This window comes from Zeus faber (genome assembly GCF_960531495.2).
Source record: "Zeus faber genome assembly, chromosome: 19".
Taxonomy (NCBI): Eukaryota; Metazoa; Chordata; class Actinopteri; order Zeiformes; family Zeidae; genus Zeus; species Zeus faber.
This window is the reverse complement of record NC_137206.1, coordinates 19,002,864-19,030,364: the sequence shown is the minus strand read 5'-3', so window position 1 is coordinate 19,030,364 and position 27,501 is coordinate 19,002,864. Positions and strand designations below refer to the sequence as shown.

The 27,501-nt window shown below is 43.6% G+C and overlaps 2 protein-coding genes across 4 annotated transcripts in view; one reads left to right on the top strand and one right to left on the bottom strand.

Moving 5' to 3' along the window:
* The window catches only part of ctdspla (CTD (carboxy-terminal domain, RNA polymerase II, polypeptide A) small phosphatase-like a), a 39,527-nt gene extending 26,307 nt beyond the window's left edge, over window positions 1-13,220 (bottom strand). For both annotated transcript variants that reach the window (XM_080020114.1, XM_080020115.1), the window contains exon 1: window positions 12,813-13,220. In XM_080020114.1, coding sequence (XP_079876240.1) covers window positions 12,813-12,954 — 142 coding nt within the window. In that variant the 5' untranslated portion in view covers window positions 12,955-13,220. The remainder of the gene's footprint in view (window positions 1-12,812) is intronic.
* On the top strand, window positions 11,163-26,701 carry LOC307244805 (glycine--tRNA ligase). Of its 2 annotated transcripts, XM_080020113.1 has the most exons (18): window positions 11,163-11,232; window positions 17,178-17,418; window positions 18,467-18,568; window positions 18,672-18,774; window positions 18,857-18,998; window positions 19,412-19,500; window positions 22,267-22,343; window positions 22,463-22,608; window positions 22,726-22,875; window positions 22,949-23,111; window positions 23,206-23,370; window positions 23,468-23,576; window positions 23,682-23,826; window positions 23,914-23,999; window positions 24,644-24,753; window positions 24,865-24,958; window positions 25,097-25,287; window positions 26,168-26,701. In XM_080020113.1, the coding sequence occupies exons 2-18, from the start codon at window positions 17,362-17,364 to the stop codon at window positions 26,291-26,293; spliced, it is 2,055 nt and encodes a 684-aa protein (XP_079876239.1). In that variant the 5' UTR covers window positions 11,163-11,232; window positions 17,178-17,361; the 3' UTR covers window positions 26,294-26,701. The 2 variants fall into 2 exon arrangements, with proteins under 2 accessions (XP_079876239.1, XP_079876238.1); XM_080020112.1 differs by lacking the exon at window positions 11,163-11,232 and having other exon boundaries at window positions 17,145-17,418.
* Window positions 26,702-27,501: the final 800 nt, after the last annotated feature.

The following is a 27,501-nucleotide window of genomic DNA, read 5'->3' as shown; positions in this document are numbered from 1 at the left end:
GAAATCATTACAGCAATCGATCCTCTCCCACAAAGGCTACATTCATTGCATATTTGGCTATTTTGCACAATTTCATATTTTTATTTTTGTGTGTTTCGTCAGCAGTGTTTTTCCGCCCGCTTTTTTATGCCAACTGTCTGCACAGCGATGCACCGATCTTTACTGTCAAGTACATTTTCCTTGTAAAAGAAAATGTACTTGACGAAATCAAGTGAGCTTTTGCCAAAAAGGGGTCCAACAGGTTGAACGATCGCATACGGCTTTCAAATCCCACCTACAGAGGGTGTGATAAACACAACCCATTTGCTTTCCGACACAATATTTACACTCATGCGCACAGGTGTGGATGCACCTGCACTCACAAACACACACACGCACGCACGCCAAAAATCCCGTTGGAACCGTGGCCTCAGCCAGTTTGTGTGTGTGTGTGTTTACCTCCGCAGGCCATTGCTTTTGGTTATGCATGAGGCCGTTGGTGCAATAATAGACACAGTTCCAACGAACAAACAACTAGTGACCGGGGGCTAAAACGTCCCTCTGTGGCTTCCAGCAGATGCCTCCAGTCGCACAGTGACCAGCCTCATGACTGGCTGCCCTTTCAAATTCATATCCCCATTTATCCAGCAGGAGGAGGAGGAGGAGGGGATTGGCGAATATACATCTGACATCACCTTATGTAACTGACCTTTACTGGATTACACCCGATCGCATCTCAGGGACTCAAGACATGGTTATATCTGGGTTTTTTTTTAAGCATGTAAGCCCACTCGGTTGGCAGAGGGGTCCTAATCCCCCTTCTAGATACCACCGCCACCACAATCGTCGCCACCGCCATGAGCCCTGACATGACATGAAGACGGGAGTCGGGTTCGGTTTGTAGCCACTGCATTCCAGCGAAGCACCCGCCGCCGCTCAAACGAAGGAAGGAAGGATGGATATGATGGATGACGAGCGCGGGGGTATTAAGCCGCCGAGAGCTTGGGGGAAAATAACCAGAGAGAGAATCTGACTATTCAGCCGCAGTTACGCAACCCGCAGCAACACGGCCCACGTTTGTGTGTGTGTGTGTGTGTGTGTGGGTGTGTGTGTGTGTGTGTGTGTGTGTGTGCTGTGAACCGCCTGCCTGCATTTATTATTTCTTTTTCTTTTTTTTGCATTCTGATCCACAGCTGATCAGTCGGAGGAACAAAGCTCAGTGGCTGCTGATGAGGAGAAATTATTTAGTTGCTTTCCCTGTGTTGGACAGAGGATCCCATTTGGTCTGGACATGACAAACGGACAGAGTCATGGCAAACGCAAATTACAATTTGAACCATTTGAAGAAATAATAATTGCAAATTGAATTTCTACCGTTCACTAGAGGCTGCAGACTCAATTGAAGTCGATAGAAAAAGCATTAGTGTTAGGGTTAGGGTTAGTTGGGTTAAGATTTAGGTTAATACACAATACATTTGTGCAGAGATTAGAATATCCTAAACGATTCTAAAAATGAAAGAACAGAATTGAATCATCTTGGACAAGCGATGCAGCTCGATTGTAGGGCATTTTGTTAACCCAGTCCTACACGACTGATTTTTAATTAATTTAAAATACTTTTTACAACAGGAACAATACATATTTAGTTTCTAAATAGGGGAGCTTCATACTTTATAATCACATAACGAACAGTGTTTTCGCTTCTTCGGCCAATCAGAGGCATCCCACTGGCAGCAATAGGAAAGGAAATATATACTGTAAGTAGGTCATATGTCAGAGTGTGTGTGAGTGTGTATGTGTGTGTATCTATTTATGTGTTTGTATTGCTGCTGCGGTTTCCCACGTGCGCGTTGTAAGAAAACATCTCCACACACACACACACACACACAGTGTCCTAGTTAGCGCCCCCTGGAGACTCCCCGGTAAATAGCGATCCACCTTAACCTCTGGAGAGCGTTAACGAAAAACACACACTCTCTCTCCTGGGAGGCCCGTCAGAGCTGAGGTATGGACCTCTCTCTCTCGCTCTCTCTCATAAAGCCCTTATTGATCTCTCCCTCTCTATTTGATGCATACACACACACACACACACACACACACACACACACACGCACACACACACACACACACACACACACACAGAAACACTGACTCCTTTCTCCTTCTCTCTCTCTCTCCCTCTCTCTCTCTCTCTCTCTCTCTCTCTCTCTCTCTCTGCATATCGATCCGTTTTGACAATCTCCATTTGGCTGAAGATATGCATCATTAATCCGGCTTGTGGTCCGCAGAGTATCCTCAGAAATGAGGCTGACGGTTCCCATAACTTCACTGTGTAATATAATAATAATATACCTCCTGTATCAAGCCGGGAGCAGATGGAACCATGTCATGACAGAGGCTCTCCCCCTGTGTGTGTTGCCATGGGTGATTTACCTGTTGCTCGTTGATTGCTCTGACGAGCAACAGATGTAAAGCCACCCTGATAGTGGTGTCACAGAACATAGTTGATTCATGATCCATACAGATTCCCCGCCACGGTTCGGCACGCACGTGAACCGCAGATAAATTGCAGAATTCAACCATCATAGTAAAATCCAGTTTTACTGTTGCTGTTTCCTCTTTAAAGTAATAATTCCCTAAATCTCGATGCAGAGTTGCAGTTAAAAGAACATAGACAAGACAGATGCGTGCTGTGTTTTACTCTGAAGCACAATGATTGCTTTACGGTACATCACACTTATGTTGCTGCTACTTTACGACATCGTGATTGAGCTGTGGATACAGCTATGTCACGGATATGAGTCCGCGATATTGGAGTGGTCAAGATCCTCTAGCCAACAAATACGATGCAAACTTATCTACAAAATCGACTGTAACTCACTTTATTCTGAACCAATTTTCATTCAATTTGGTTTATAATGCGGATCTAATCATATTTTTTCATTCACTACCATGTTTTAAAGAAGAAGGTATCATACATGCCTCATATTGCGCTTTCATTTTAACAATTAAACATTGAATATTTGATATATTTTAAGATTTTATTTAAACATTGGACATCTTGGTTGGTTTCATTTGGGCGAAAGTTCCTTGCTTTGAGTGTTTTACAATATAAATGGAAAGCAAAGTTATATTTGTCTCCCCTTTTTTTTGCTGATCCGGAAAATGATCCGATCCGTGACGCGAAACCGTGATACGATCCGAACCGTGAGTTCTGTGAGCCTTGTGTGAAAAAAACAAGACACTAACTCAAATAGCGGGCTCACTCAAGGTTGCCATACCTAACACAGTAAAATGCCTTGACTCTACTACAGGGTTTCCATATCTCAACATAATAAAAGACCGGACTCTGAAACAGGGTTCCAATACCTTAAATAAATAAAAGTGTCCAGTAAAAACAGTGCTCTTTCCAGGTGAACGGAACCCTGGAACAGCACGGTCCATGGGCAAACCTCCCTCAGGGTGAAGAAACAGAATACCCCCCCTCCTCCCTCCTGAATTGTGAGGCCTCGGGCTGCTTTACTGGCTGGTGGAGGTGTAGACAGGCTTGGCTGTTGCAGTGGCTGCTTGGAGTGGTGGCCTGGCTGCTGGGCTGCTGGATGGTTTCGGCGTTGGATGCTGGGCGGAGCAGCTAGCCGCAGATGGTTACCCGTGATAGCTGCTGCGGCTGATTCTCCCACAGTCCTCCACTGGACATCCTGGGTGTGGCGCCCGTTGACCTGCTGGTAGCTCCAGTGCATCTTCGGACAGCCCTTCTGGCCCCTTCCACGTGCCGGAGAGGCCCTATTCAGGCACCACTGTGGCAGTACCCGCCTGCCACAGGCCACCCGAGTGCCGTTTTCAGGGCCCTCCGACACAGAGACACAGGCAGAGATGTTGCAAACACACCAGTTTATTGTAGAGGGTGTGCAAGATGTAACAGGCCGGGAGCAGATGGACACATGTAATGACAGAGGCTCTCCACATGTGTGTGTGGGGATGGGTGATTTACCTGTTACTCGTCAGCGAAATCAACGAGAAACAGGTAAATCACCCATCTCGTTGATTTCGCTGACGAGTAACAGGCATACAGCCACCCTGATCCCGACCCAAATTACCTAGACCCTAGACCCCTACACCACACCTATATTTTGGGGAGTGACTATAGGTGCTTTCAAAAGAGACTCAAATCACCATGATAGCTCTCCTGAACTTCATAAGAACAATACATATGTTTGTTGCAGAATGGTTACTGCAATAAAATCACAGTAAAAATAAATAAATTGCCGTTTCTTATTTCAAATTGCAGTAGGAAAACTGTTCCACACCATGTCAGGCAGATGAGATTACTTTGCATCTTGCATTCAGTAAGGTTCACATTATTCCTTACATTCCATTATTTAAGATATGTCCAAAACTAATGTGTGTCATAATATCAGAGAGCAACCGGGTATTGGGTTACCAAGAAGGAGCTCCTTTCAAATGCGACTGAACACAATGGAACAGACTCTGCCTTTAAGTTGTATACGTATAGCAATGTTGGTTCGTTAAATTGAGTACATTTTTGTATTTTTGGCTGCACAAATTATTCCCAAGGTTTTACTTCTGTTTTTTTTCTCACTTAAGTTGACTCATTTAAAACTATTTTAGTTCTTTGCACTACATGATGAACTCAATATCTTGACTTCAGGCTACAACACTTAATGTCTTAATTTGAGGGAGCTTGCAGGGGATAAAAAGGATTAAAAAGAAGTGGATTTTAAAAAAGGGTAAAAGATAAAAGTAAGCTCTTTGAACTGAAAAGACAAAATCTGGAAATTAGCAGGTTGGTGGCATAAGAATTTGCACCGTTTTGTAGAGCTGCAATTATTTGTACTAAATGTTTGAAACATTTTTTGGGGGTATTTCTGGTTTTGAGACAAAAAAAACATTAGTTTTTTTTTATTAATATTTTCAATTTTAAGTAACTACTATTATTATTATTATTATTATTATTATTATTATTAATAATAATAATAATAATAATAATAATAATAATAATAATAATAATAATAATAATAATAATAATAATAATAATAATTACGGAAGTTTTAAAAACAATGAAAAGTAATTGGTAAAAGTAAACATTTTAAAGTCAAAGTGCCTTATTATTTCTTACAGTGTAAATACAACACCAATTCCTGCCTAAATCGAAAACGAACGCAGTGCATAGTGCCCTGTAGGTGAATTGGACATACAAATAAATAAATACAGATCCTGACAGATCCTGAAACACTGCGCTAATATCTCATGAACAACAGATTGAGCCAAGTTTGTTCCACAGAAGGAGTGGAACATTGTAATCTCCGATGTATGCTGTGTTCTTACACTCTTCAAGGAGCTCCCCTCTCGCTGGGTATTATATAATATATAAATATATAAAAACAGCGGCATACAAGCTGTGTGGTTGCAGATGAAGCCATGTGGGAGTGGAGTGACCCACGCCATGTTCCCCACTGGGGAATACTGTATGTCTCACTGTGTCTTTCAGTCTAGATCTAGATATAGAATGTCTAAATCTAACCACTGGCTCCTAAATAACTACACTGTCAACTCCATCCAACCATCCTCCCAACCTCCGTTTCTGTTCGGCTTCATGAACCCATTAATGGGTGGATGCAGAAATATCCATTTTTAGTCATTAACAATTATCACCATTCACCATCTTATTGGTCACCACCGATTTAATGGGATTTTCTTTTTTTTTATTATGTATAATCAATAATAATTAAGGATAATAGATAATAATAGATAATGGTAAAGTTGCCAAAATTGCAACCACTGAGAGAATAAAACAGTATCAGGAAGACGTTTCAATGGTTTATGTATATTATACATTTATATACATATATATATACAAGCAACTATTTTCACACCAAGAAACAAAGAAAGAGAGTGTTAAAGTGTATTTATGTAGGGAATTAGGTGTTAGAGAATATACACAATATAGTGATATAGACAATATAGACAACAGACTACATTTTTCTGAACTGAGTCTGAACTTACTCCTACTTCAGTATTTGAAATGTGACGCTACATCAATAACATTATTCTGTCCATCTGAAAATGATCCATTTTGTGTTCTTTTATCTTGGGCAGCTTCTGCTTGAAAACAAAAAAGATCAAGTGGATCTCAAGGTTTAACTTGCCCAAAAGCCTCTTTTATTCAATTGATTTTGTGGTCAACTTTGACAATTTTTTCCAAATAACATTGACTTTTGAATGTTTAATACATGCTTGCCAAAAAATGAGGATGATCAAATAGATATCCACTTTGGTTATCATCATAACCCAAAACGCTGATCGAGGGTGCTCGGTAACCACAACAACCAATGCCGAGTTCAGACTAGGCAATTCTGGCCTGATTTTCCACTCGCCGACAGGTTTTTGGAGATCGCAGAGCAAAGCCCCAGATCGGAGGCAAATCATAGAGCGCTCCCGTGACCGTCGAGCGTTTAAACTGCTCACAATGCAATCTGACTGCTCATCAAGCCCTTGCCAACGGCTTGCGGACGCCGGCGGGATATCAAGCAGGTTTAATATCTGGTCGCATCGGGATCTACTCAGGAGCGACGCAACGGGCTACAGCCAATGAGAGCAGGCAAGGAGTGAGGGGGAGGAGTCGAGAAGGAGATAAGGGAGTGCACGGAGCAGTGGCAACAAACACACAACATACCTATTTTACTTTTCTTCTCTAGGTTTTTAATTATATTTCTTATTAAAATTCTGCTGTTATTCAGGGGTTTTTTTCGGTGATAAAAAAAATTATTAATCCTTTCCTGCGCATTTCCGGTGTCACTTGTCACTTGTTTTCGTGACAAAAGGTAGTTTGGAAACCCATCATACTCGTCTGGGATTCCTCCTGGTGAAAGATCTTGTAATGTGTGACCCCCTATTGCCGATCAGTCGTGTAGTGTGGAACCACAACGACTTCAAGATTCCAGATCACAAGACAGAAAATTGTGAAGTGTGAACAGAACAGCCATATGACGACTTTCAAAGCCATGTAGTGTTTCCATAGCACAAGTTATTTGTCACTAACAGGCAGAACATGTGCTCACTTCCCTCCATGTTGCATAACAATGTGTGCAGTTGGCCAAGGAAACGCCTAAAAAGTCTAAACAAACCGCAGTCCCCCTATACGTCCATGCCTGTTGATCCGGAGTGGGACGAGATGGAGAATTAACAAGCTTATCGGTTAAGGAGCTTAGCTTGAAAAGGAAAATAAAAGCCCTTCAACTTGGCCCGATCGGCCGCATGAATGAAGTGATGTGCTGGGAAAACATGGAACCCTTCCCTGGAGGAGGAGGAGGAGGAGATCTGGGTTGTTTTTTTTGTTTTGAGCAGTGTTGGCTGAAACAGGATCATAAATCTGCAGTAAGGACCTGCTCATCACAACAGTCTCTCTCTCCCTCTCTCTCTCTCTCGCTCTCTCTCTCTATCTCTCTCTCTCTCGCTCTCTCTCTCGCTCTCTCGTCTGGAAAAATTGCTCACCATATTGACTTGAGTTCAGGCTCATAATCCAATCAGGAAGCCTGTTCGGAAGTGGAAGTATTGTATTGTGGTTTCCTTTATGAGGCTAGATCAATGTGTGGGTCTCAATCGATTTTTAGACCTAAGGTAATACATATAATAAATGCTAATCGTACACCCGAAATAACTATATTGCACCAGTAGGGGGCAGAGCTTTGCCATGGTAGCACAGTATTCTCATACAATACACCGATCAGCCACAACATTAAAACCACCACAACTAATATTGAGTAGGCCCCCCTCGTGCCGCCAAAACAGCTCTGACCTATCAAGGCATGGACTCCACAAGACCTCTGAAGGTGTCCTGTGGTATCTGGTACCAAGGCGTTAGCGGCCTTTAAGTCCTGACCTTTACAAGGTGGGGCCCCCATGGATGAGGCTTGTTGTTCCAGCACATCCCGCACATGCTCGATCAGATTGAGATCTGGGTAATTTGGAGGCCAAGTCAACACCTTGAACTCTTTGTCGTGTTCCTCAAACCATTCCTGAACAATCTTTGCAGTGTGGCAGGGCACATTATCCTGCTGAAGAGGCCACTGTCATCAAGGAATAGCGTTGCCATGAAGGGGTGAACTTGGTCTGAAACAATGTTTAGGTAGGTGGTACGTGTCAAAGTAACACCCACATGAATGCCTGGACCCAAGGTTTCCCAGCGGAACATTTCCCAGAGCATCACCCTGCCTCCGCCAGCTTGCCTTCTTCCCATAGTGCATCCTGGTGCCATCTCTTCCCCAGGTAAACGACGCACACACACCCGGCCATCCAGATGATGTAGAAGAAAACATGATTCATCAGACCAGGCCACCTTCTTCCATTGCTCCATGGTCCAGTTCTGATGCTCACGTTCCCATTGTAGGCGCTTGCAACGCTGGACACTCTGACTGGTCTGCGGCTACACAGGCTCATACACGGCAAGCTGTGATGCACTGTGTGTTCTGACACCTTTCTATCATAGCAGCATTAACTTTTTCACCAATTTGTGCTACAGTAGCTCTTCTGTGGGATCGGACCAGACGGGCTAGACTTTGCTTCCCACACCCATCAATGACTCCATGGGCGCCCATGACTCTGTAGACGGTTCACCGGTTGTCCTTTCTTGGACCACTTTTGGTAGGTACGAACCACTGCATACCAGGAACACCCAACAAGACCTAGTGTTTTGGAGATGCTGACCCAGTTGTCTAGCCGTCAGAGTTTGGCCCTTGTCAAAGTCGCTCAGATCCTTACGTTTGTCCATTTTTCCTGCTTCCAACACATCAACTTCAAGAACTGACTGTTCACTTGCTGCCTAACATATCCCACCCCTTGACAGGTGCCATTGGAACAGGATGATCAATGTTATTCACTTCACCTGTCAGTGGTTTTAATGTTGTGGCTGATCAGTGTCTGTTGCCATTGCACTGTTCCCCGCTCACTCTCAATTATGAAGCAATTTTAGGGCTGTTTAGCTCCATGAAGATTTTGTCCATCATGTTGGATGTTGAATTAGTTGAGTAATTGAGTTATTGCATACTTGATTTGCAAAAAAATAGAGATTAATTTAGATTCAACTGTAATTCAAGCGTATAATTCAGTATTTCTCATATTCACACATGAGGAACCTCAGACGGCAAAATCCTATACACTCTGGAGCCTAATATATATAAAGTTTTATTCTTCGGAAAGGGCAATAAAAATAACTAGCATGGTCAATATATTCGTATTTTACTATATGGCTAATTAACTTTTATCTTTGCACACATTTGGGGAGAAACAGTCCAACCAACAAGGCCCGGAGGGTTTGAACTTGTCTCTCCGTGTTTATGAACAGCAGCGTAGCTCCCTCCCTCGCTTATATAATTAGACACAAACCCACAAAAAACGCTTTTCACTGGAGGAGGAATTCAGCAGTTAGGGTTAAATTGTCGTATCGGTAAAGTTTTCCACTCTTCGGTGAAACCCTGCCCAGCGCCCACTAATGGGGACCAACAAAAATTCACAAATCGCGGGGAAAACCTTCTCTCCATCCACACACCACAGCCATCCTCGCTCTTCACTCACTTGTTTCCAAAACAAGGGTCTGGAGTAGACTCCCTGCCAACCCAGATTGGCATTTCTCACGTCCATATCCACGTCGGAGAGTTTACTGTTTTTGTTATGTTTTTGTTCTTTTAAAGGTAATTTATTATTATTATTTTATAAATTCATTATTAATATTAATTATTAATATAATTTTTCTTTTTTTTTATATATATATTTTATACCAGTTTTATTGTTTTTATTATCATTTTGTATAACATTTTATTGATATTTTACTATATATATACAGTATACATGTGTATATAAAATCGAATTGCTTTGCTAAATCTAATGTCGACTATAACGTTCAACTACTGCATGGGACTGAATGTTTCTCTGAGAATACAACGTATCTGAGCGTTTCTCCGGTGCAGATGGATGGTCTGGAGTGCCTTTCAAGGCCAAGAGCAACACGGCAGAGACGCCTTCTTTTCGACCACAGATTCACCAGGACAAACTGGGAGGGTCCCAAAAAACATGCACTCCGCTTCCAACAGGGTGGAGTGTGTGCATGGAAAAATACGAAAACTATATTTCATATTTCTTTCTTACTTCCATCTTAGTTTCACTGTAATTACTGGCAAATGTAAATGTTTGATTATATGTTTTGGAGAAGGGAAATTCAAAGAAAATGCACCACGTGTCCAGCGCAGCACGCCACGCCACGCAACCCTACTTTGAGTATTAATGGATCCGAACGAGGGCGAAAAAAAAACTTCAAGACCTTTCCATCACTGGGAGGGGGGAACACGCTTAATATCATCAAAAATCGAATCCCGCCGCCATGCAGGGAAACTTCGACCAGCGTGAACTGTGATTCGCTCTGATTATCTGTGATCGTTGCTTTGGCCTGGAGTGAAGAGCCGAGCTCAGATCTGCTCTAATCTGATCTGATCTGATCAGGCTGAATGGCTCATCCAATGATACCTGACTTGGGGAGGGGGAGGGGGGCTCCTTCCGTGGGTCTGGTTATTACACTGGGTTGCATCACAGTGTGCAAAGCAAATGGTTGAAATTTATTTTTTTCCCTTCGAGGCTTTGGTTTCACTGCTCGGAGTTCTATGTCCATTCCATGGGGAATATAGAACCAATCTCTTATCACATGTTTATTTGTGCACCTTGATTAGACGATCAAAAAAAGGAAATAAAAGTGGAAAAAATCTGAGCTAATGATACCTAAACAAATGATTTCTACCTGAACAAGCAGCTAAAAACACACATTGGCTCACTACTTGGAATGAAACTGATAGGGCTCTGAAAATAGCTTCACTGTGCTCTGAAATATTCAGTGTTTGTCCCTGCGTGCGTGCGTGAGTGGTTGTGTGTGTGTGTGTGTGTGTGTGTGTGTGTGCACGAGTGTGTGTGTGTGTGTGCGCGCGCGCGTGTGTGTGCGCACGCGTGTGTGTGCGCGTGTGTGCTTGGCTCCAGTCTAGTCCCAGTCAAGACAGTGTCCATCCCTAGTGACGGGCTTCTTTTGGAAGGAAGAAGAAGGGAGCTCACTTGTCTAAAGGGCTAATTTGTCTGAAATTTTGTTCAACAATTTGGTTCAAACAAACGTCTATATCGCACGCGCACGTGTCCAAAAGAGCTTGGCGCCAAAATGTGAGGCTGCAATGAATGACAAAGTTTGGACATTCTACTCAAGTATGTACTATTCTATTCCTTCTCATGTTCTATTCCTTCTATTCTACGCTGCTCTAAATGCGGTTGAAACTGCAGGCAAGACAGATGAGGGAATTCTGCAAAGCCACAAAAAAAAACAAAAAAAAAACAAAAAAAAAAAAACTCCCCGAGACGCCACTAAACAAATAGGACCAGACTGGACCTCCGTTCTTCCGACGAGATGATTGATTGTGACGCCTGATGCAAGATTGTTTCCATTGATTTGCTGTGTGATATCGGGAGAGTTTTTAATTAAAAGGAGTGGGGCCACACTGAAGATGCACATGGCCCTGGCATGTAAAATCAGGATTGATCCGATGGCAGTGATTCTGCCATGGTCCCATGCACCAGGGTTAGGGTTCCAACTTGTTAGTTAGGGTTCCATCTCAGCTCTTGTTTGAGAGGAAATGTGCATTTATTTGTATTTATTTTTTTGGTCCCCTGGTCTGGTTCAGGCCTTTTGTCCGGATGCTGCAGTTTTCTTCGAGTAGGAGTTTTGGGCTGATTGGATGCTCTAGTGTGCCTGTGGGTGCATCCCATTCAGGGGTCTCCCTCCCCGCCTTAGAACCTGTAGTGAGATGGAATATCCACCGCACACACCTCCACCACGCACGCGCGCGAGCGCACACACACACACGCACGCTTACACACACACACACACACACACACACACACACTTCAGTCAAAACAGCTGCGCTGACTGGATATTCAAATACATGGAAATGTTCTCCTGGAGTTTTGTTTTGGGTTCAGCGCCAAGTGTATTCCCAGTGTGGACGACTGAAAACACTTCTGCAACTTAATCACCAGTGAAAAGCCCCTGACGTTTGAGGGGGATTTGTCATTGAGGCTTTAAAGAAGCAAAACCTCCCTGACCCCTGGACACAACCACAAAGGGAAAATGTGTTTGCATTCAGCCGCAGGACAGATGTTCACATGTTTTCAGACCAGATCATCTCGGAGCACATTAGGTGTTTTTCGGACAATCAATATAAAAGCAAAGTAGACGCTTTCAGATGAAATGTGATTGGTGTAATCCGATGCATTTAAGCATATGTTCCCCGTGCATGTGAGCGGAGAGGAAGCACCCGCCCCCTGTAGTAAATGCCCGGTCCATAAATGGGGGAAAATACTCATTTAAAAACACAAAATAAATAAATAAAATGTTCTTTTCTTAAGGCTGTGCATGTGTTTATAGGGCCAGATACATCACGTGTTACATAATATTTACACAAAGTTATTACACAGTATAGTGCTCCCACAAATAAGAGGATTTTCTGTGAACAATGGAGGTTTTGGGCGATGCGTTCTGCTATAAATTCGCACAAACAAACAAACAAAAAAAAAAAATAATAATAATAATTATATATATATATATATATAGGTTGTATGTAAATCGCTACATTACTGTGGAGGCTGCAGATACAACCTTAATATTGTGTTCTTAATAAAACCTAAATATTGTTTGTTTTTATAGCTAAAAAATTCTGTACCGCGTGTTGCATTGAAGTACATATGCAAAATAAGCTTTTTTTTCTATTGCATTTCGCAGCGCCCCTTACCTTTATCTTGTCCCAAAGAAATACTTTCCTCCTCTTTGGGATTTGCAACCTGTGTTATGATGGACGTGTTGTCCATGGAAACTGGATGTTCTGCTCCTCGGGCTACACACTTTGGTTCCCGGCGAACATCACATTCTCGCATTTGCAGTCCCCCGGCCGCGCACAGGCTGTCTTCGCCAAAGCATCGAGAAATCCCATTTCACTGGAAATATCCGAGCGCGGATTGTGCGGGGTCTGCGGGATCGAAGTGCCCGACATGCGTGAGGGGCTGGGGGCGGTCCGGGATGTGGCTCTGGACCCGGGCTCCTGGAGGAAAGGAAACGGAGGAACCACCGCGTCGATCCAGCGGGGAAACGTGTCCGTGGGTTGTTGTTGCGCGAAGCTCAGCGGCGCAGCCCGCCCCCGCCCCCGCCCCCTCCTGCTGCTACTGTACGTCGCAGGACCGAGTCTCAGCTGCTGTGCACTGTTTACGCTGTCACGCGGATATGGCGACCATTCCACACGCACGCAACCTCCCTTGCGTTTTCTGCACATATAAACTAGTATACCAACAGACAACCAGCTGGACGCACCGCAAAACCCAGGCCTCCCACACTGTTGCTGTTTTTTGGTCGCCTGATGCGTGTTTGTCCAATCTATTGTATTGGTTTCCTGCCATGCTGCTGGTGTTTTGGTTGAATGACTGATTTTTTTTTTGAATTTTGATTTAATTTATGTTTTTCCTTCCACGCTGTTGGTGTTTTGGTTGCCTGGTGCACATCTGTCAAACCTATTTTATTTGTTTCCTACCATTGCTGCTGGTGTTTCCGTTGAATAACTGAATTTATTTATTTTCATTTAATTGATGTTGTTCCTTTCACACTGTTGGTGTTTTGGTTGCCTGATGCATATCTGTCAAACCTGTTTTATTTGTTTCCTGCCATTGTCGCTGGTGTTTTGGTTGAATCATTGTTTTTGGTTTTTATTAAATTGATGTTGTTCGTTCCACACTGTTGGAGTTTTGGTTGGAGGTCAATGAATGTACATTCATGCGCTCATGCATGTTGTTAACCTATTGTATTTGTTTCCTTCCACACTGTTGATGTTTTGGTTGCTGATTGCTGTCATTCATATTTTTCTTTTAACCTTTTTTTTCTTTTCTTTCCTTCCACACTGTTGACGTTTTGGTTTATGGTGCATGAATGGACATTGATGTTTCCATTCATGCATTTGCTTTAACCGGGAATATTGGTCATTCACACTGTTGATTTTGCATTAACAGTGTGGGTGGAAACAAATAGAATAGCTAAATAAATAAGTGTGGCTAGATGGAGGATTGTCACCAGAAAGGAATGGATTTACAAGGAGAATTAACAGCACAGAGTGCAATGAAACAAATCAGAACATGCACCTGTGTGGCATTTCTGTTATAAAGTCGTCCCTGTTGTGTCCTGGAGACCTCGGCCTCAGGTGAACTTCACTATATAAATATTACTTGTGCCAATCCAGCTTTAGCGGATTGTAACGAGTGGGATAAAGTATTTGCCAGGCTGGCTGCCAACAATAAGTTTCATTTTTATTTTCTCTTCATCCTTCTGCATCTTATAAGCCCCACCACTCCCTCCAGAAAATCCCACCGGAGGCCAAAAATATTCTAACTTGCACGACGTTCAAGTACAATTAAGTCATAGCAACGGGGCAAAAACAACAAAAGTAAGGGTGTGTTTGCTGACGGTGACCAACATGAGAAGCTGTGGGTTTCAGTGTTTCAGTGTAGGTGGCCGCCTGCGATGGGCCCGACGGACAACTGACACCACAACCCAACTCGGTGTTCCTGAACCACTTCACAATCTCTTCGCACCACTTGACGCTCCGTCTCAAGTTACACTTAGCACAATGTGACCTGTTGAAGCCTGACCACATAATCTGGGCGTATGTTTGTGTGTGTGTGTGTGTGTGGGGGTGTGTGTGTGTGTGTGTTTGTTCGCGCGTGAGACAGTCCTATCAATAGTGTCAGATGTTGAATAGATTCGGAGGCCTACATAGCAAAATAGGAGTCAATTTTCATCATTACATTTATTTCAATTTAATTTAAAATCACTCAAATGGCCCAAATAGGCCCAAGAGGGACAATATTGAGAAAGCAATTGCTAACAAGAACATTTTTGTTCATGTCCATCATGTTATCCCTCCCATTTCTCTCGCTATCTTTTTCTGTTATTACACATTTATATATGTGACGGTGCTCCTACCTGGCAACTTCAAATATTGTTATCACCGAAGATTGTTTGCAAAACACATGGAGTCACTGGAAGAAAACAGCCAGACAACAGTATGAATGTTTGTTCTGCCGTGGACCTGAGAGCAGCACTGTTTTTATGAGCTCACTCTGGTACACTAATAATTATTCTCAGAAGAATTACAGCCGTGGGGGATGGAATGCTTTGGCGAAATACATCGCTTTTTGGGGTGAGCATTGGGTAGGAAAGTCAACTGAGTACATATGCAACAGATCTAACCTTCCTAAAAAACAAGTAAATTACAGTACAGGTAATTGGACATCTTATTCTAATGTACAACACGCTAAGAAATACTTTTCCTAAAATACTTGGGTTGTGTTTGCAGTTTAGTATTGAATGTTATATGAATAGGAGTGTATTAAAGCACTGAATTGCAGCCATATATTCATCTCTGGGCCTATTGAACTGTGTTTTCCCACACTGTCTATTATCCAAAATATCTCTACAGGGCTATTTCTAACTGTTAATTTATAAATATATATAAAAGACGTAATCTATGCTTTAAATACATAACATTAATTGCGATGTAATACTTAGATATAGATGATAGACAGACAGACAGACAGACAGACAGACAGACAGACAGACGGACAGCTAGATAGTGATCATTGCTTTTCCTATATTGCCACCTTGTGGAATACATTGGAAGCAGCCTATATGTCATGATGGAATTATATACGTTTGATCAAATAAGTAAATGCTTTATAATTAGTAATTGGATGATTTCACTTTATTATTAGGTGTTTTGCGCATTTTTTCGCTAAAGACTGTCTGTATCAGAGCTGGGACGCTGGAAAAACGTGAATCAATCACTGAACCGAACACAAACAAATATTGTCATCGTAAATATGTGATCCAAGTAAGAACAACATAATTGCATTAATTCAAATACTTACTAAAAATATACTTTACTAGAAATATAAAACGAGCACACAGACAAAAAAAAAAAAAAAAAACAATTTTTTGGGATGTTCATTTTTCATTGCGTCAAAAAGTTCCCCTACAAAATAATCGTTTTTTCAACGCTATTCGAAACTGTCGAAACTGCAGAATCAATAACCAACGTTCGCTACTCATTAACATCCAATCCTCATTACTGGGTTTTATCGTCAACGTCGTTTTTCGTTCGAGAAATTCGTTAAAAAAAAAAACAACAACAACACAAAAAACTGTTTCAGTTCAAAAAGAAGCTATTCGAATTTGTCGAAACTGTCGATTCGGTTCTAAACGCATCAAAAGGGTGAACAAGCGTTACTCAAAACGTTCAACAAGCATTACTCAGTTGAAAATAATAATAATAATAATAATGATAATGATAATAATAATAATAATAATAATAATAATAATGATGATGATGATGATGATGATGATGATGATGATGATGATAATAATAATAATAATAATAATGATAATGATAATGATAATAATAATAATAATAAAAATAATAATAATAATAATAATAATAATAATGATAATGATAATAATAATAATAATAATAATAATAATAATAATAATAATAATAATGATAATGATAATGATAATAATAATAATAATAATAATAATAATAATAATAATAATAATGATGATGATGATGATGATAATAATAATAATATCAAGCATGACATTCGTTTGCATTTTTAATCCGCTTCAGCTGAATAAAATCATCGTTTTATGACACTGGCACACTATTTATGTATGACCGTATGTATATGTATGTGGCAAATAATCTCTTGAATGTGAACTTAAAATAATAAGCTATATGGATTTGTCGAAAGTTTCGATTCGGTACTATTACCATTAAATATATGTCGCTCAATTGGTGATACGGGATTCTACCAAACGATTGCTTTTCCGTTTGTTTTAGTTGCTCCGATTTAGATTAAAATAAAATAATATCAAATAATGTCAAAAAAAAATAAAAACTGCATTTTCCACCACTATTCCAATTTGTCGAAACTGTCGATTCAGCTACAACGCCCGTATACGCCCGTGCGCGGCTTGTCGAAAGTGCCGGCGCCGGGAGCAGGCTCCATTTCCTCACTTGCGGCGATTTCATCATTCTCCTCTCGCGGCCCATGCTTCGCAGCGCCGCATCAGCACTGCTGAGGACCAGCGCCGAGCTCCGCTCTGTCCTTCCGCCGCCCGGGCTCCGACCTGCTCCCTCCCCGCCTCGAACCAGGCCGCTCTCGCTGTCGGTCTGCTCGTGGAATAGCAGCAACAACCAGGAGAAAAGGAACGGCCTGTGGCTGCGGCTCTCCGAAGGACAGAACATGGACGGCGGCATGGAGGCGATTCTGGCCCCGCTGAGGCTTGCGGTGAAGGAGCAGGTAACACGCACCGGGTCACACGGCGAGTCTACCCACAGCTGCGCGGGCTTGTTTTGGTGGAATAACTCGGCATAAGAAGCAGGGATACGGAAAGCCTTCGTTTGCAGCGAGCGAGAGACTCCCAGGCGCCATTCATTCGCAGCGAACGAGTCGGAGCGAAACGAGTCGACCGCCTGGAGCCACTACGGCAGACGCGGGCGAGTGAGTGATTATTCGACTCGCGAACTGAAAATATCAACCGAGAACCACATTAAAAACATTGTATGTTCTCTGGAGATATAAACGCCGAGAGAAGCGGGCGAAGCGATGTTCTGGCATCCACCGTCTGCATTCCTAACCCCTAAATGGATAATTTCGACGGAACTGAACTGTCCCCGTCGGGGTTCCGTTCACAGCTCGGCCAAGCCGAACTCTCCCGGCTCTCGTCGTTCGCCACGAGCCGCCCTCCCTCGATCAACTCAATTTAGCCAAAGCGAAAGTCGCCAAACCGATCGGCTCTTTATCCCCCCCCCCCCCCCCCTCCCACCGTGTGACTCGTTAACAACCGAATCGCAAAAGAATAGCCCAATCACTGAATGTGCTCGTGTTGTGCGCTGCCACGTTTCAACACGCGGCTGCTGTTCCACACATCTGGGCAGGGCGGGGTTCAGTCAGGGTGCATTCACTAAAGAAAGCCCGAGATATCCCCCACGTTCTTTAACCGTTTGCTATCTGGACACAGGTCTGGTCTGAATCTCTCTTGGAGGTGGCCTTGTGTTTTCCTTGCATTTCACTATCAAGGTTCAAGATGCTTTATATGTCACATACATCATACAAGGCCAGCGCACTGAAATGACGAATGGCCAACTCCAAAGGCTGGCAAAGCAAAGTAGGTAGAGTGATAGAGAAGTAATTTCTAAACCAGGGAAAACGTACGACTAGTGGAAAAAGATCAGAGCAAAAAAACGTGAGCGAAAATACATGTATATATTTGAATGTTTATGTACTGCACTGACACAGAAAGCAGCAGAATATGTATTTGCAACGGCTTCCACTTGTGTATTTTTAGGGGGATCTCGTGCGCCAGATGAAGCAGGAGGGACTTCCTGACGTAGATGTCAATAAAGCTGTCGCTGAACTGAAAGCGAGGAAGAGAACTCTGGAGGCAAAGGTCTGTCTTCACCGAGAAGAATTTGGATAAAAGACCTTGGACGCCGTCTGCAGGCGATGAGGCATGCAGTTTGATTTACGTTTCTCATGACCCCCCTACACAGGAATTGGCCTTGCAGCCCAAAGATGACATAGTAGACCGAACAAAGATGGAGGACACCCTGAAAAGGAGATTCTTCTATGACCAGGCCTTCGCCATCTACGGAGGTAATGTACTTCATGGTTTTCATTGTCGAGAACATTGTCCTGAAGGATTTGGCGTCCTCTCACCGTGCATTAATCCTCCCAGGTGTGAGTGGCCTGTACGACTTTGGCCCCGTGGGCTGTGCCCTCAAGAACAACATCCTCCAGGCCTGGAGGCAGCACTTCATCCAGGAGGAGCAGATCCTGGAGATCGACTGCACCATGCTCACCCCAGAATCCGTCCTCAAGTAGGTGCACATGACAAAGGCCTTTGGTCAACCGATTTGTATTTCCATATGTTGTGAAAGAGTGATAATTGAACCAAAACTCACTCCATTTTTTTTATAATCAACTATTTTTTTCTAACGGCGGGTAAAGTTATAGGGAAGGTGCCTTGTGGTTCCCAGAGACATCTGTCCAGTGGTGATCTGTGGGTTTTGATTGACAGGCACACATTTATTCTGCAATGTTATGCATGGGAGCTGCGGTCCTCAGCAGCCTTCCATAGCCCGGTTGCAGAGACATCATTATTTATTTCAATTGAGATATATATATATATATATATATATACACACACACACACACACACACACACACACACACACACACACACATATACCAAATTCATACTTTCATGTCTTTCCTGCTTTTATTATCTCAGGACCTCTGGACATGTGGACAAATTTGCTGACTACATGGTGAAAGATGTCAAGAATGGTGAATGCTTCAGGGCTGACCATCTCCTCAAAGGTAGGTCTGTTCCACCTTTGACATAAGCTGCGTCCCAAATAACCCACTATTTACTCCACCAAATTAGTGTTGAGTATTTCCGATACCATAGTATTGGAGTGTGCAAACATTGCAGACCACACTGAGAGTTATATCATAGTACATTTCATATATGTACAGGACTTGTCCCAATTGGTTCTGGTGTATGAGTTTGGAATTATATCGTTGCGACTCCAAGCAGTGGAAAGGGCCCTGAAGCCACCGGCCGTATACAGTAGATACTCCACAAACACAGAAAAACCCCAAGCACCCCGCCCTGCAGCCACAGCAGACTCGCCAGACACCAGTGAAGCCGAAAGAGCAACACCCACGCCCTGCCCCAAGGAGCATATACCAGTCCCAGAGAGCGTGAGGAGGCCCCGCACCCCTGAGGCACACACATACAACCCAACCCCACATGCAGGTGCAAGACAGACTCACAGGTGCAGAACCCAGGCACGGACCACAGGCCCCGAGCAATGTCCCGCCCAGGGCCCCCCCAACACCCTATGCAGAGGCGAGGCTCACCGTACCGCAACCGGCTAGATGCCCCACCCGGCCACAAGCCCTGAGCGCCCACCCACATAGTCTGCTCGGTGCAGGACACCCAGACGACAGCCCCCCACGCCTCCCCGCCGACGCCCGCAGACAGCCAGATATGTGGGCACCCGCCGTGGAGAAGCCACGCACCGGGAGCAAGGCCAACAGCCAACTTACGCACCCCGGCCCACACCCACGGCGGCAAGCAGCCTCCAAGGGGCCCTGGAAAGCCGGCTATTGATCTGGTAACTGAGAGGCTGGCAGTGGAAAATTAAAAGCCAACTATTCATTCGACCAAGGTGGTTACTCATGTCTCTAACCTAGAAACCCACTGGATCAGTTACGAGCTTGGCTGGTAACTAGCACGCAGAAGCTAGCAACCCACTGGATCATCTACTGACTTGACTGGTCATTAGCTTCAGAGGCTGGTAACTAGCATGCCGAGGCTAGCCACCCACTGGATCAGCCAGCACAGAAATCAACCCCTTTCCTCCAGTGGCCAATACTATCATATACACTGCGTTCCAAATTATGCAACTGATATTTTTCTCTGATTTTCCTAAATAGGTGATGCAAATGACAGCTAGTATAATTTTCAAGTCATCAGCCATTAGGGTAAAATTCAAATGTTATTCAACAAACCTCCCAATGATAACAGTATATATATTTTTTTTAAATGAAAAAACTCAAAATGCACTGTTCCAAATTATTATGCACAACAATTTCAAAACATTTTATAGGTTGTAAAGAACTGGAAATGGTCATTTGTTGAATTTGCAGCATTAGCATATTTACTGAAATCAAAAGCTATTTCAATCAAAAACATCTTAACAGGCCAAGTAACATGCTAACATAGGACCCCTTCTTTGATATCACCTTCACAATTCTTGCATCTATTGAACTTGTCAGTTTTTGGAGAGTTTCTGCTTGAATTTCTTTGCAGGATGTCATAAAAGGCCTCCCAGAGCGGCTGTTTTGATGCAAACTGCCTCCCACCCTCATAGAACTTTTGCTTGAGGATGCTCCAAAGGTTCTCAATAGGGTTGAGGTCAGGAGAGGATGGGGGCCACACCATGAGTTTCTCTCCTTTTATGCCCATAGCAGCCAATGACACAGAGGTATTCTTTGTAGCATGAGATGGTGCATTGTCGTGCATGAAGATGATTTTGCGACGGAAGGCACGGTTCTTCTTTTTTTACCATGAAAGAAAGTGGTCAGTCAGGAACTCTATATACTTTGCTGAGGTCCTTTTCACACCTTCAGGGACTCTAAAGGGCCCTACCAGCTCTCTCCCCATGATTCCGGCCCAAAACATGACTCCGCCACCTCCTTACTGACGTGGCAGCCTTGTTGGGACATGGTGGCCATCCACCAGCCATCCACTACTCCATCCATCCATCCATCCATCCATCTGCACCATCCAGTAAACAAGACTGTTTGAAAATAAGTCTTCATGTATTTCTGGCCCCACTGCAACCGTTTGTGCTTGTGGGCATTGGTTAGGGGCCCAATAGTAGGTTCATGCACAACTGCAAGCCTCTGGAGGATCCTACAGCTTGAGGTTCGCGGGACTCCAGAGGCACCAGCAGCTTCAAATACCTGTTTGCTGCTTTCTACCGGCATTTTAGCAGCTGCTCTCTAAATCCAATTAATTTGTCTGGCAGAAACCTTCCTCATTATGCCTTTATCTGCACCAACCCGTCTGTGCTCTGAATCAGCCACAAATCTCTTCACAGTACAATGATCACGCTTAAGTTTTTGTGAAATATCTAATGTTTTCATACCTTGTCCAAGGCATTGCACTATTTGAGGCTTTTCGGCAGCAGAGAGATCCTTTTTCTTTCCCATATTGCTTGAACCCTGTGGCCTGCTTAATAATGTGGAACGTCCTTCTTATGTAGTTTTCCTTTAGTTGGGCTCACCTGGCAAACGAATTATCACAGGTGTCAGATTGATTTCAGTGATCCAAAGAGCCCTGAGACACAATACCATCCATGAGTTTAATTGAAAAACAAAAAATGTAATGTTTATGACACTTCAATCCAATTTGCCTAATCATTTGAAACGCGGTGTAGTTCATATAAATGACGAGTCACCCAGCGTTATTCATTTTATTTCATGGCAACCTAGTCTTAAGGTTTAATAAAAGTTGCAGTCAGTCAAGCTAGCACCCGTTTTGTATTCATACCTTCTCTGTGTGTCCTGCAGCTCATCTGCAGAAGCTGATGTCTGATAAGAAGTGCAGCGGTGACAAGAAGGCTGGGATGGAGGAAGTTATCACTCAGGTCAGTGCAACTCGACTGATCTGCCGTTCTGAGATGGTCCGGAAAAGCACTTTAGTAACAACTTGCAAATATATTTTATGCGTATTTGATTTGACAAGTTTCTGTCGTAACCTTTTCAGATGGACAACTACACCCAACAAGAGTTGACGGATCTCTTTGTGACATACAACGTCAAGTCGCCCATCACTGGCAACGACCTCACGGCCCCCATCTCCTTCAACCTGATGTTCCAGACGTCCATCGGCCCAGGAGGGAACATGTCAGGGTACAAGCCAACAAAAACGTCCATCCACAATTGAATTATGCATCCTCTATTGGCAGTGATCGCCGTTATCATTCCAATTACTGTAATTTTTTTTAATTTTAATTTTATTTTTTCCAGCTATCTGAGGCCTGAAACCGCTCAGGGAATCTTCCTCAACTTCAAGCGTCTGTTGGAGTTCAACCAGGGCAAACTCCCCTTCGCTGCCGCTCAGATCGGCAACTCCTTCAGGAACGAAATCTCGCCGCGCTCCGGACTCATCCGTGTGAGGTGAGTAATCTGTCTAATGGCATGACATGGTGTTTAAGGTGCAGAGCTTAAACTAGTTACGATTCCTTCGCAGAGAGTTCACCATGGCTGAGATCGAGCACTTTGTGGACCCGACTGAGAAGGTCCATCCTAAATTCTCCAACGTGGCCGACCTTGACATCATGCTGTACTCGTCCAAGGCCCAGACCAGTGGGCAGTCCGCCCATGTCATGAGGCTGGGGGACGCTGTGGAGCAGGTGTGGATCCCGCCCTTTATCCTCGGCTGGAGAAGGAAAAGAGACTCCCGGGTATGGTGAGCTGATGGAAGCCCTAACATTCTGTCTCTCTTAGGGAGTGATCAATAACTCCGTCCTGGGATATTTTATCGGGAGGATCTACCTCTACCTTACGAAAGTCGGCGTGGCCAAAGATAAGCTGCGTTTCCGTCAGCACATGGACAACGAGATGGCCCATTACGCCTGTGACTGCTGGGATGCCGAGACCAAAACCTCCTACGTAAGTAGAGGTTTTCGCTGTCACATTTATAAACAAATAAAATATGTCCTCTACATTCGGTAGCCGATGGTGTGGATTTTCCTTTGCTCCCCTGCAGGGATGGATAGAGATTGTTGGTTGCGCTGACAGATCGTGCTTCGATCTGAAGTGCCACGCCCAGGCCACAAAGGTCCCCCTGGTGGCTGAGAAGCCTCTCAAAGAACCCATATCCTTGACGTTGTCCCCTAACGCTTCCGTTTAACGAATCCTCCGCTGTGCCTCCCAGAGTCAACCCCAAATGAATCTGTCACGCTCCTTAACCTCTTCCCACAAAGTCGTGAATGTCGTCCAGTTTGAGCCCAACAAAGGCGCCATCGGCAAGGCCTACAAGAAGGACGCCAAGCTGGCCATGGAGTATCTCTCCTTGTGCGACGAGTGCTTCATCACGGAGCAGGAGCAGCTGCTCAACGAAGCTGGGTGAGTGGCAGCGAGAGACGCGACGGAAATGTGCTAAATGGTCGTGTCGGTATGTATTCCAGACCGTGTCTCATTGTCAACCCGCAGGCAGTTCACCATTGAGACGGAAGGGAAGACTTTCAAACTCACAAAGGACATGGTCGTCGTGAAGAGGTTTCAGAAGACGCTCCACGGTGAGAAACTGTGCCGAATTAATTCATACCGTACCTGGGCAGGGCCGGTTCAGAACTTGCCCGTTCGGGGAAATTCCCTTTCTCGCGCCCCTCGCCCCCACGACTCACTGCTCGCTGTCAATTGAAGTTTATCAATGTTACACATGTTGTGCGGTTTAATTGTTTTTGCACCAAATTCGACACTACGCGTCCTTGGGTCGAAGGACAGGGACAGACAGATTCCTTCCTTTTATTAGTTAGATTGAATAAACAGTGCCCCCCCCAAAACACATTGAAGGGATAGTTTTGCCTTTTTTAATTTTTTTTTTTTTAATTTTATTTTCAACCCAGGCCTTATAAAAATGTTGGTTCCCATCATTTATAGCTGTTCACAGCACAACGTTGCTAACGCTTTACTACTGAGAAACTTATCACTCTGCTGCAGCTTCCCACTGTGCTCCAATGCAGTCCAACAGTGCAAAGTGGTCAAAAGCCTCAAAACGATAAATCTTTTGAAAACTGGAGCAATAGCCTCTTCTCAAAGTGACTCAAATCTGGAAACAAGTGTTGCTTTCACTTCCACTTTCGATGGTCAGACTGGAAACAGGCTGCACTGTGGGAAGCTCGTTTTGACTCGGTTGTTTTTTTTCTCTGTGCTCGGGCAGTGGAAGAAGTCGTCCCCAACGTCATCGAGCCTTCCTTTGGAATCGGTAGAATCATGTACACCATTTTTGAGCACACATTCCACATAAGAGAGGGTGACGAACAAAGAACGGTAAGTGAGTTGTCAAGTATCAATATGTATTGATGAGTACGATTGGGAACACTTTTCATGAACTGAAATTGTTTGTGCCTTTTTTTTTTTTTTTTCCTTCTCCCTCTCCAGTTTTTCAGCTTCCCTGCCACTGTAGCTCCATACAAATGCTCCGTCCTTCCTTTGAGCCAAAACCAGGAATTCGTGCCTTTTGTTAAAGAGTTGTGTAAGTTCTGACATAATACTAAGGTGCAGTGTGTCCTTATTTTCACCTGGACAAGATGATGATGTTTCAGCTCTCGGTCATCACTAACTATTTGTTTCCCTGCATCTTTTTTTTTTTTTTTTTTCTTCCCCTTCTCAGCCGAGGCAATGACCAAAAACGGCGTGTCTCACAAAGTGGACGACTCCTCAGGGTCCATCGGGAGGCGCTACGCCCGAACGGATGAGATCGGTGTGGCCTTTGGCATCACCATTGACTTTGACACAGTGAACAAGAATCCTCACACGGCCACGCTGCGAGACCGCGACTCCATGAGGCAGATCAGGGCTGAGGTGAGACGCCCTGCCTCCTGCCATTACTAATATGAATAGCACTCACGATAGAACTCAGGCGGTCAAACAGGTTAAAGTTTATGCTTTCTGTGAATATATCTTAATACTTATATATATATTTTACGTGATACAAACATTATGGTTAAGGTTGTTGCGCGCTACTTTTGACGACTAATGGCGGAACGATCAGGGTTACCAATGAAACGAGCCTGTCCAAATTATGCTGCAAAGTAACGATTCTAAAGGGATTTTTTTCTTTTTAGTTGTTACCAAGAATACTATTTAATCATCATGCCTGGTATGGAACTGATGAATTTCAAGTATGAAAGACACAAGAACGACAGGTCTGACACGGAAAAGTGGCGTGCCTGCCATCGATATGTGAAGAAATGACTTAAATCTGAGAGATGCCCTGAATTGGCTTTTTGATGATGCACCGAAGTGGTGGCCTTATTAGGAAGAAAAGCAAATAAACATTTATGTGTAGCAGCGTTTACAACTCTCGGCTCATTCAAAAATCTCCCACAATGGTTTGTAACACGGGAGTTAGGGGTCTTCTCGGCGCATGTTTATTGCAATGATCAATGAAGAGCAAGCGTGGACAGTGGCAATCAACATAATGCTCCATACGTTCCTATATGTTGTTTTAATACAGTGATCACACAATTTTTTTAAAGAAAAATACAATTAATTGTTTTTTTTTTTTTGGTTTGCGTCATTCCTATTCATTTGGATCTGTTCAAACTGATTTGGGGGGCACTTGCAGTACCTCTGTAGACCACTAGGGTGTACAACAGGTGTAAAATAGCTGATATAAGGTGCTCCTCATGTGTGTCTCCTTTTTATCCAAACGAATCCAACCTTTTCCCTCTGTTCACAGGTCAGCGAGTTGCCAGGGATTATTCGGGACCTGGCCAACGGCACGTTGACCTGGGCCGAGGTGGAAACCAAGTATCCCATCTTTGAAGGACAGGAGACCAGCAAGAAGTACACAGCTGAAGAATAAATCTACACAATCCTTCATACAACATAGACTTTTTACATACTGTACATCCATAGGAACAATATGGCAACCCGTATTGTGGCAAACATCTAAGGTGCACTGAAGAGCCACTCTTGTGCTCTTGATCGCTATATTTAATTTCAAAGTAATGTCCTCTACCGGGAAGAGTTAGTTAACTTGGCTGATACCGTCGCGAAATATGATTAAAATAACACTTCATTAATCCCAGAGGGAAATTCACTCTCGGCTCTGTGAGGTAATCTGCATGTCTTTAAAAAGGGAGAAACCTTGTTCAGGTTGAATTATGTGCGAGTGAGATGTGGAAGGTGACTTTCACAGCTCTACTTCCAGTGCAGACTGATTTAACAAAGAATTTCAATTAAAATACCCAGCACTTACTGGGCAAGAGTATGCCACTGTGTTTTTTTTCTGTTACTGAGTCATGGGAATGTATATCTAACATTGTAAGTAACTGGGTTGGGTGGCAGTTCCGCAAGCGTCTACAGGTGTAAGTGAGAAAGAGCTGCTTTTTGACCACTAGGAGGCGACAGGAAACTTTTAATTACATGTCATGCCAAATATAACATTGTGTTTGTAATTGTCTTCATCTCTATTTTCAACAAATCCAGTGAAAAGTGTGAAGATATGTTATTTTACTCAGTGGTGGGGATAAACAAAAAAAAAAAAAGTTTACTGCTGATTTTTTGAAATTCCCTTTATGGCTCATAAGAACATTAAAACCACTGACAAGTGAATAACATTGATCATCATTTTCCATTGGCACCTGTCAAGGGGTGGGATACTGAATATTAGGCAGCAAGTGAACAGTCAGTTCTTGAAGTTGATGTGTTGGAAGCAGGAAAAATGGGCAAACGTAAGGATCTGAGCCACTTTGACAAGGGCCAAATTGTGATGGCTAGACGACTGGGTCAGAGCATCTCCAAAACAGCAGGTCTTGTGGGGTGTTCCTGGTATGCAGTGGTTAGTACCGACCAAAAGTGGTCCAAGGAAGGACAACCGGTGAACCGGCAACAGGGTCATGGGCGCTCATGGCTCATTGATGTGCGTGGGGAGTGAAGTCTAGCCCGTCTGGTCGGATCCAACAGAAGAACTACTGTAGCACGTATTGCTGGAAAAGTTAATAGTGGTTATGACAGAAAGGTGTCAGAACACACAGTGCATCACAGCTTTCTGTGTATGAGGCTGTGTAG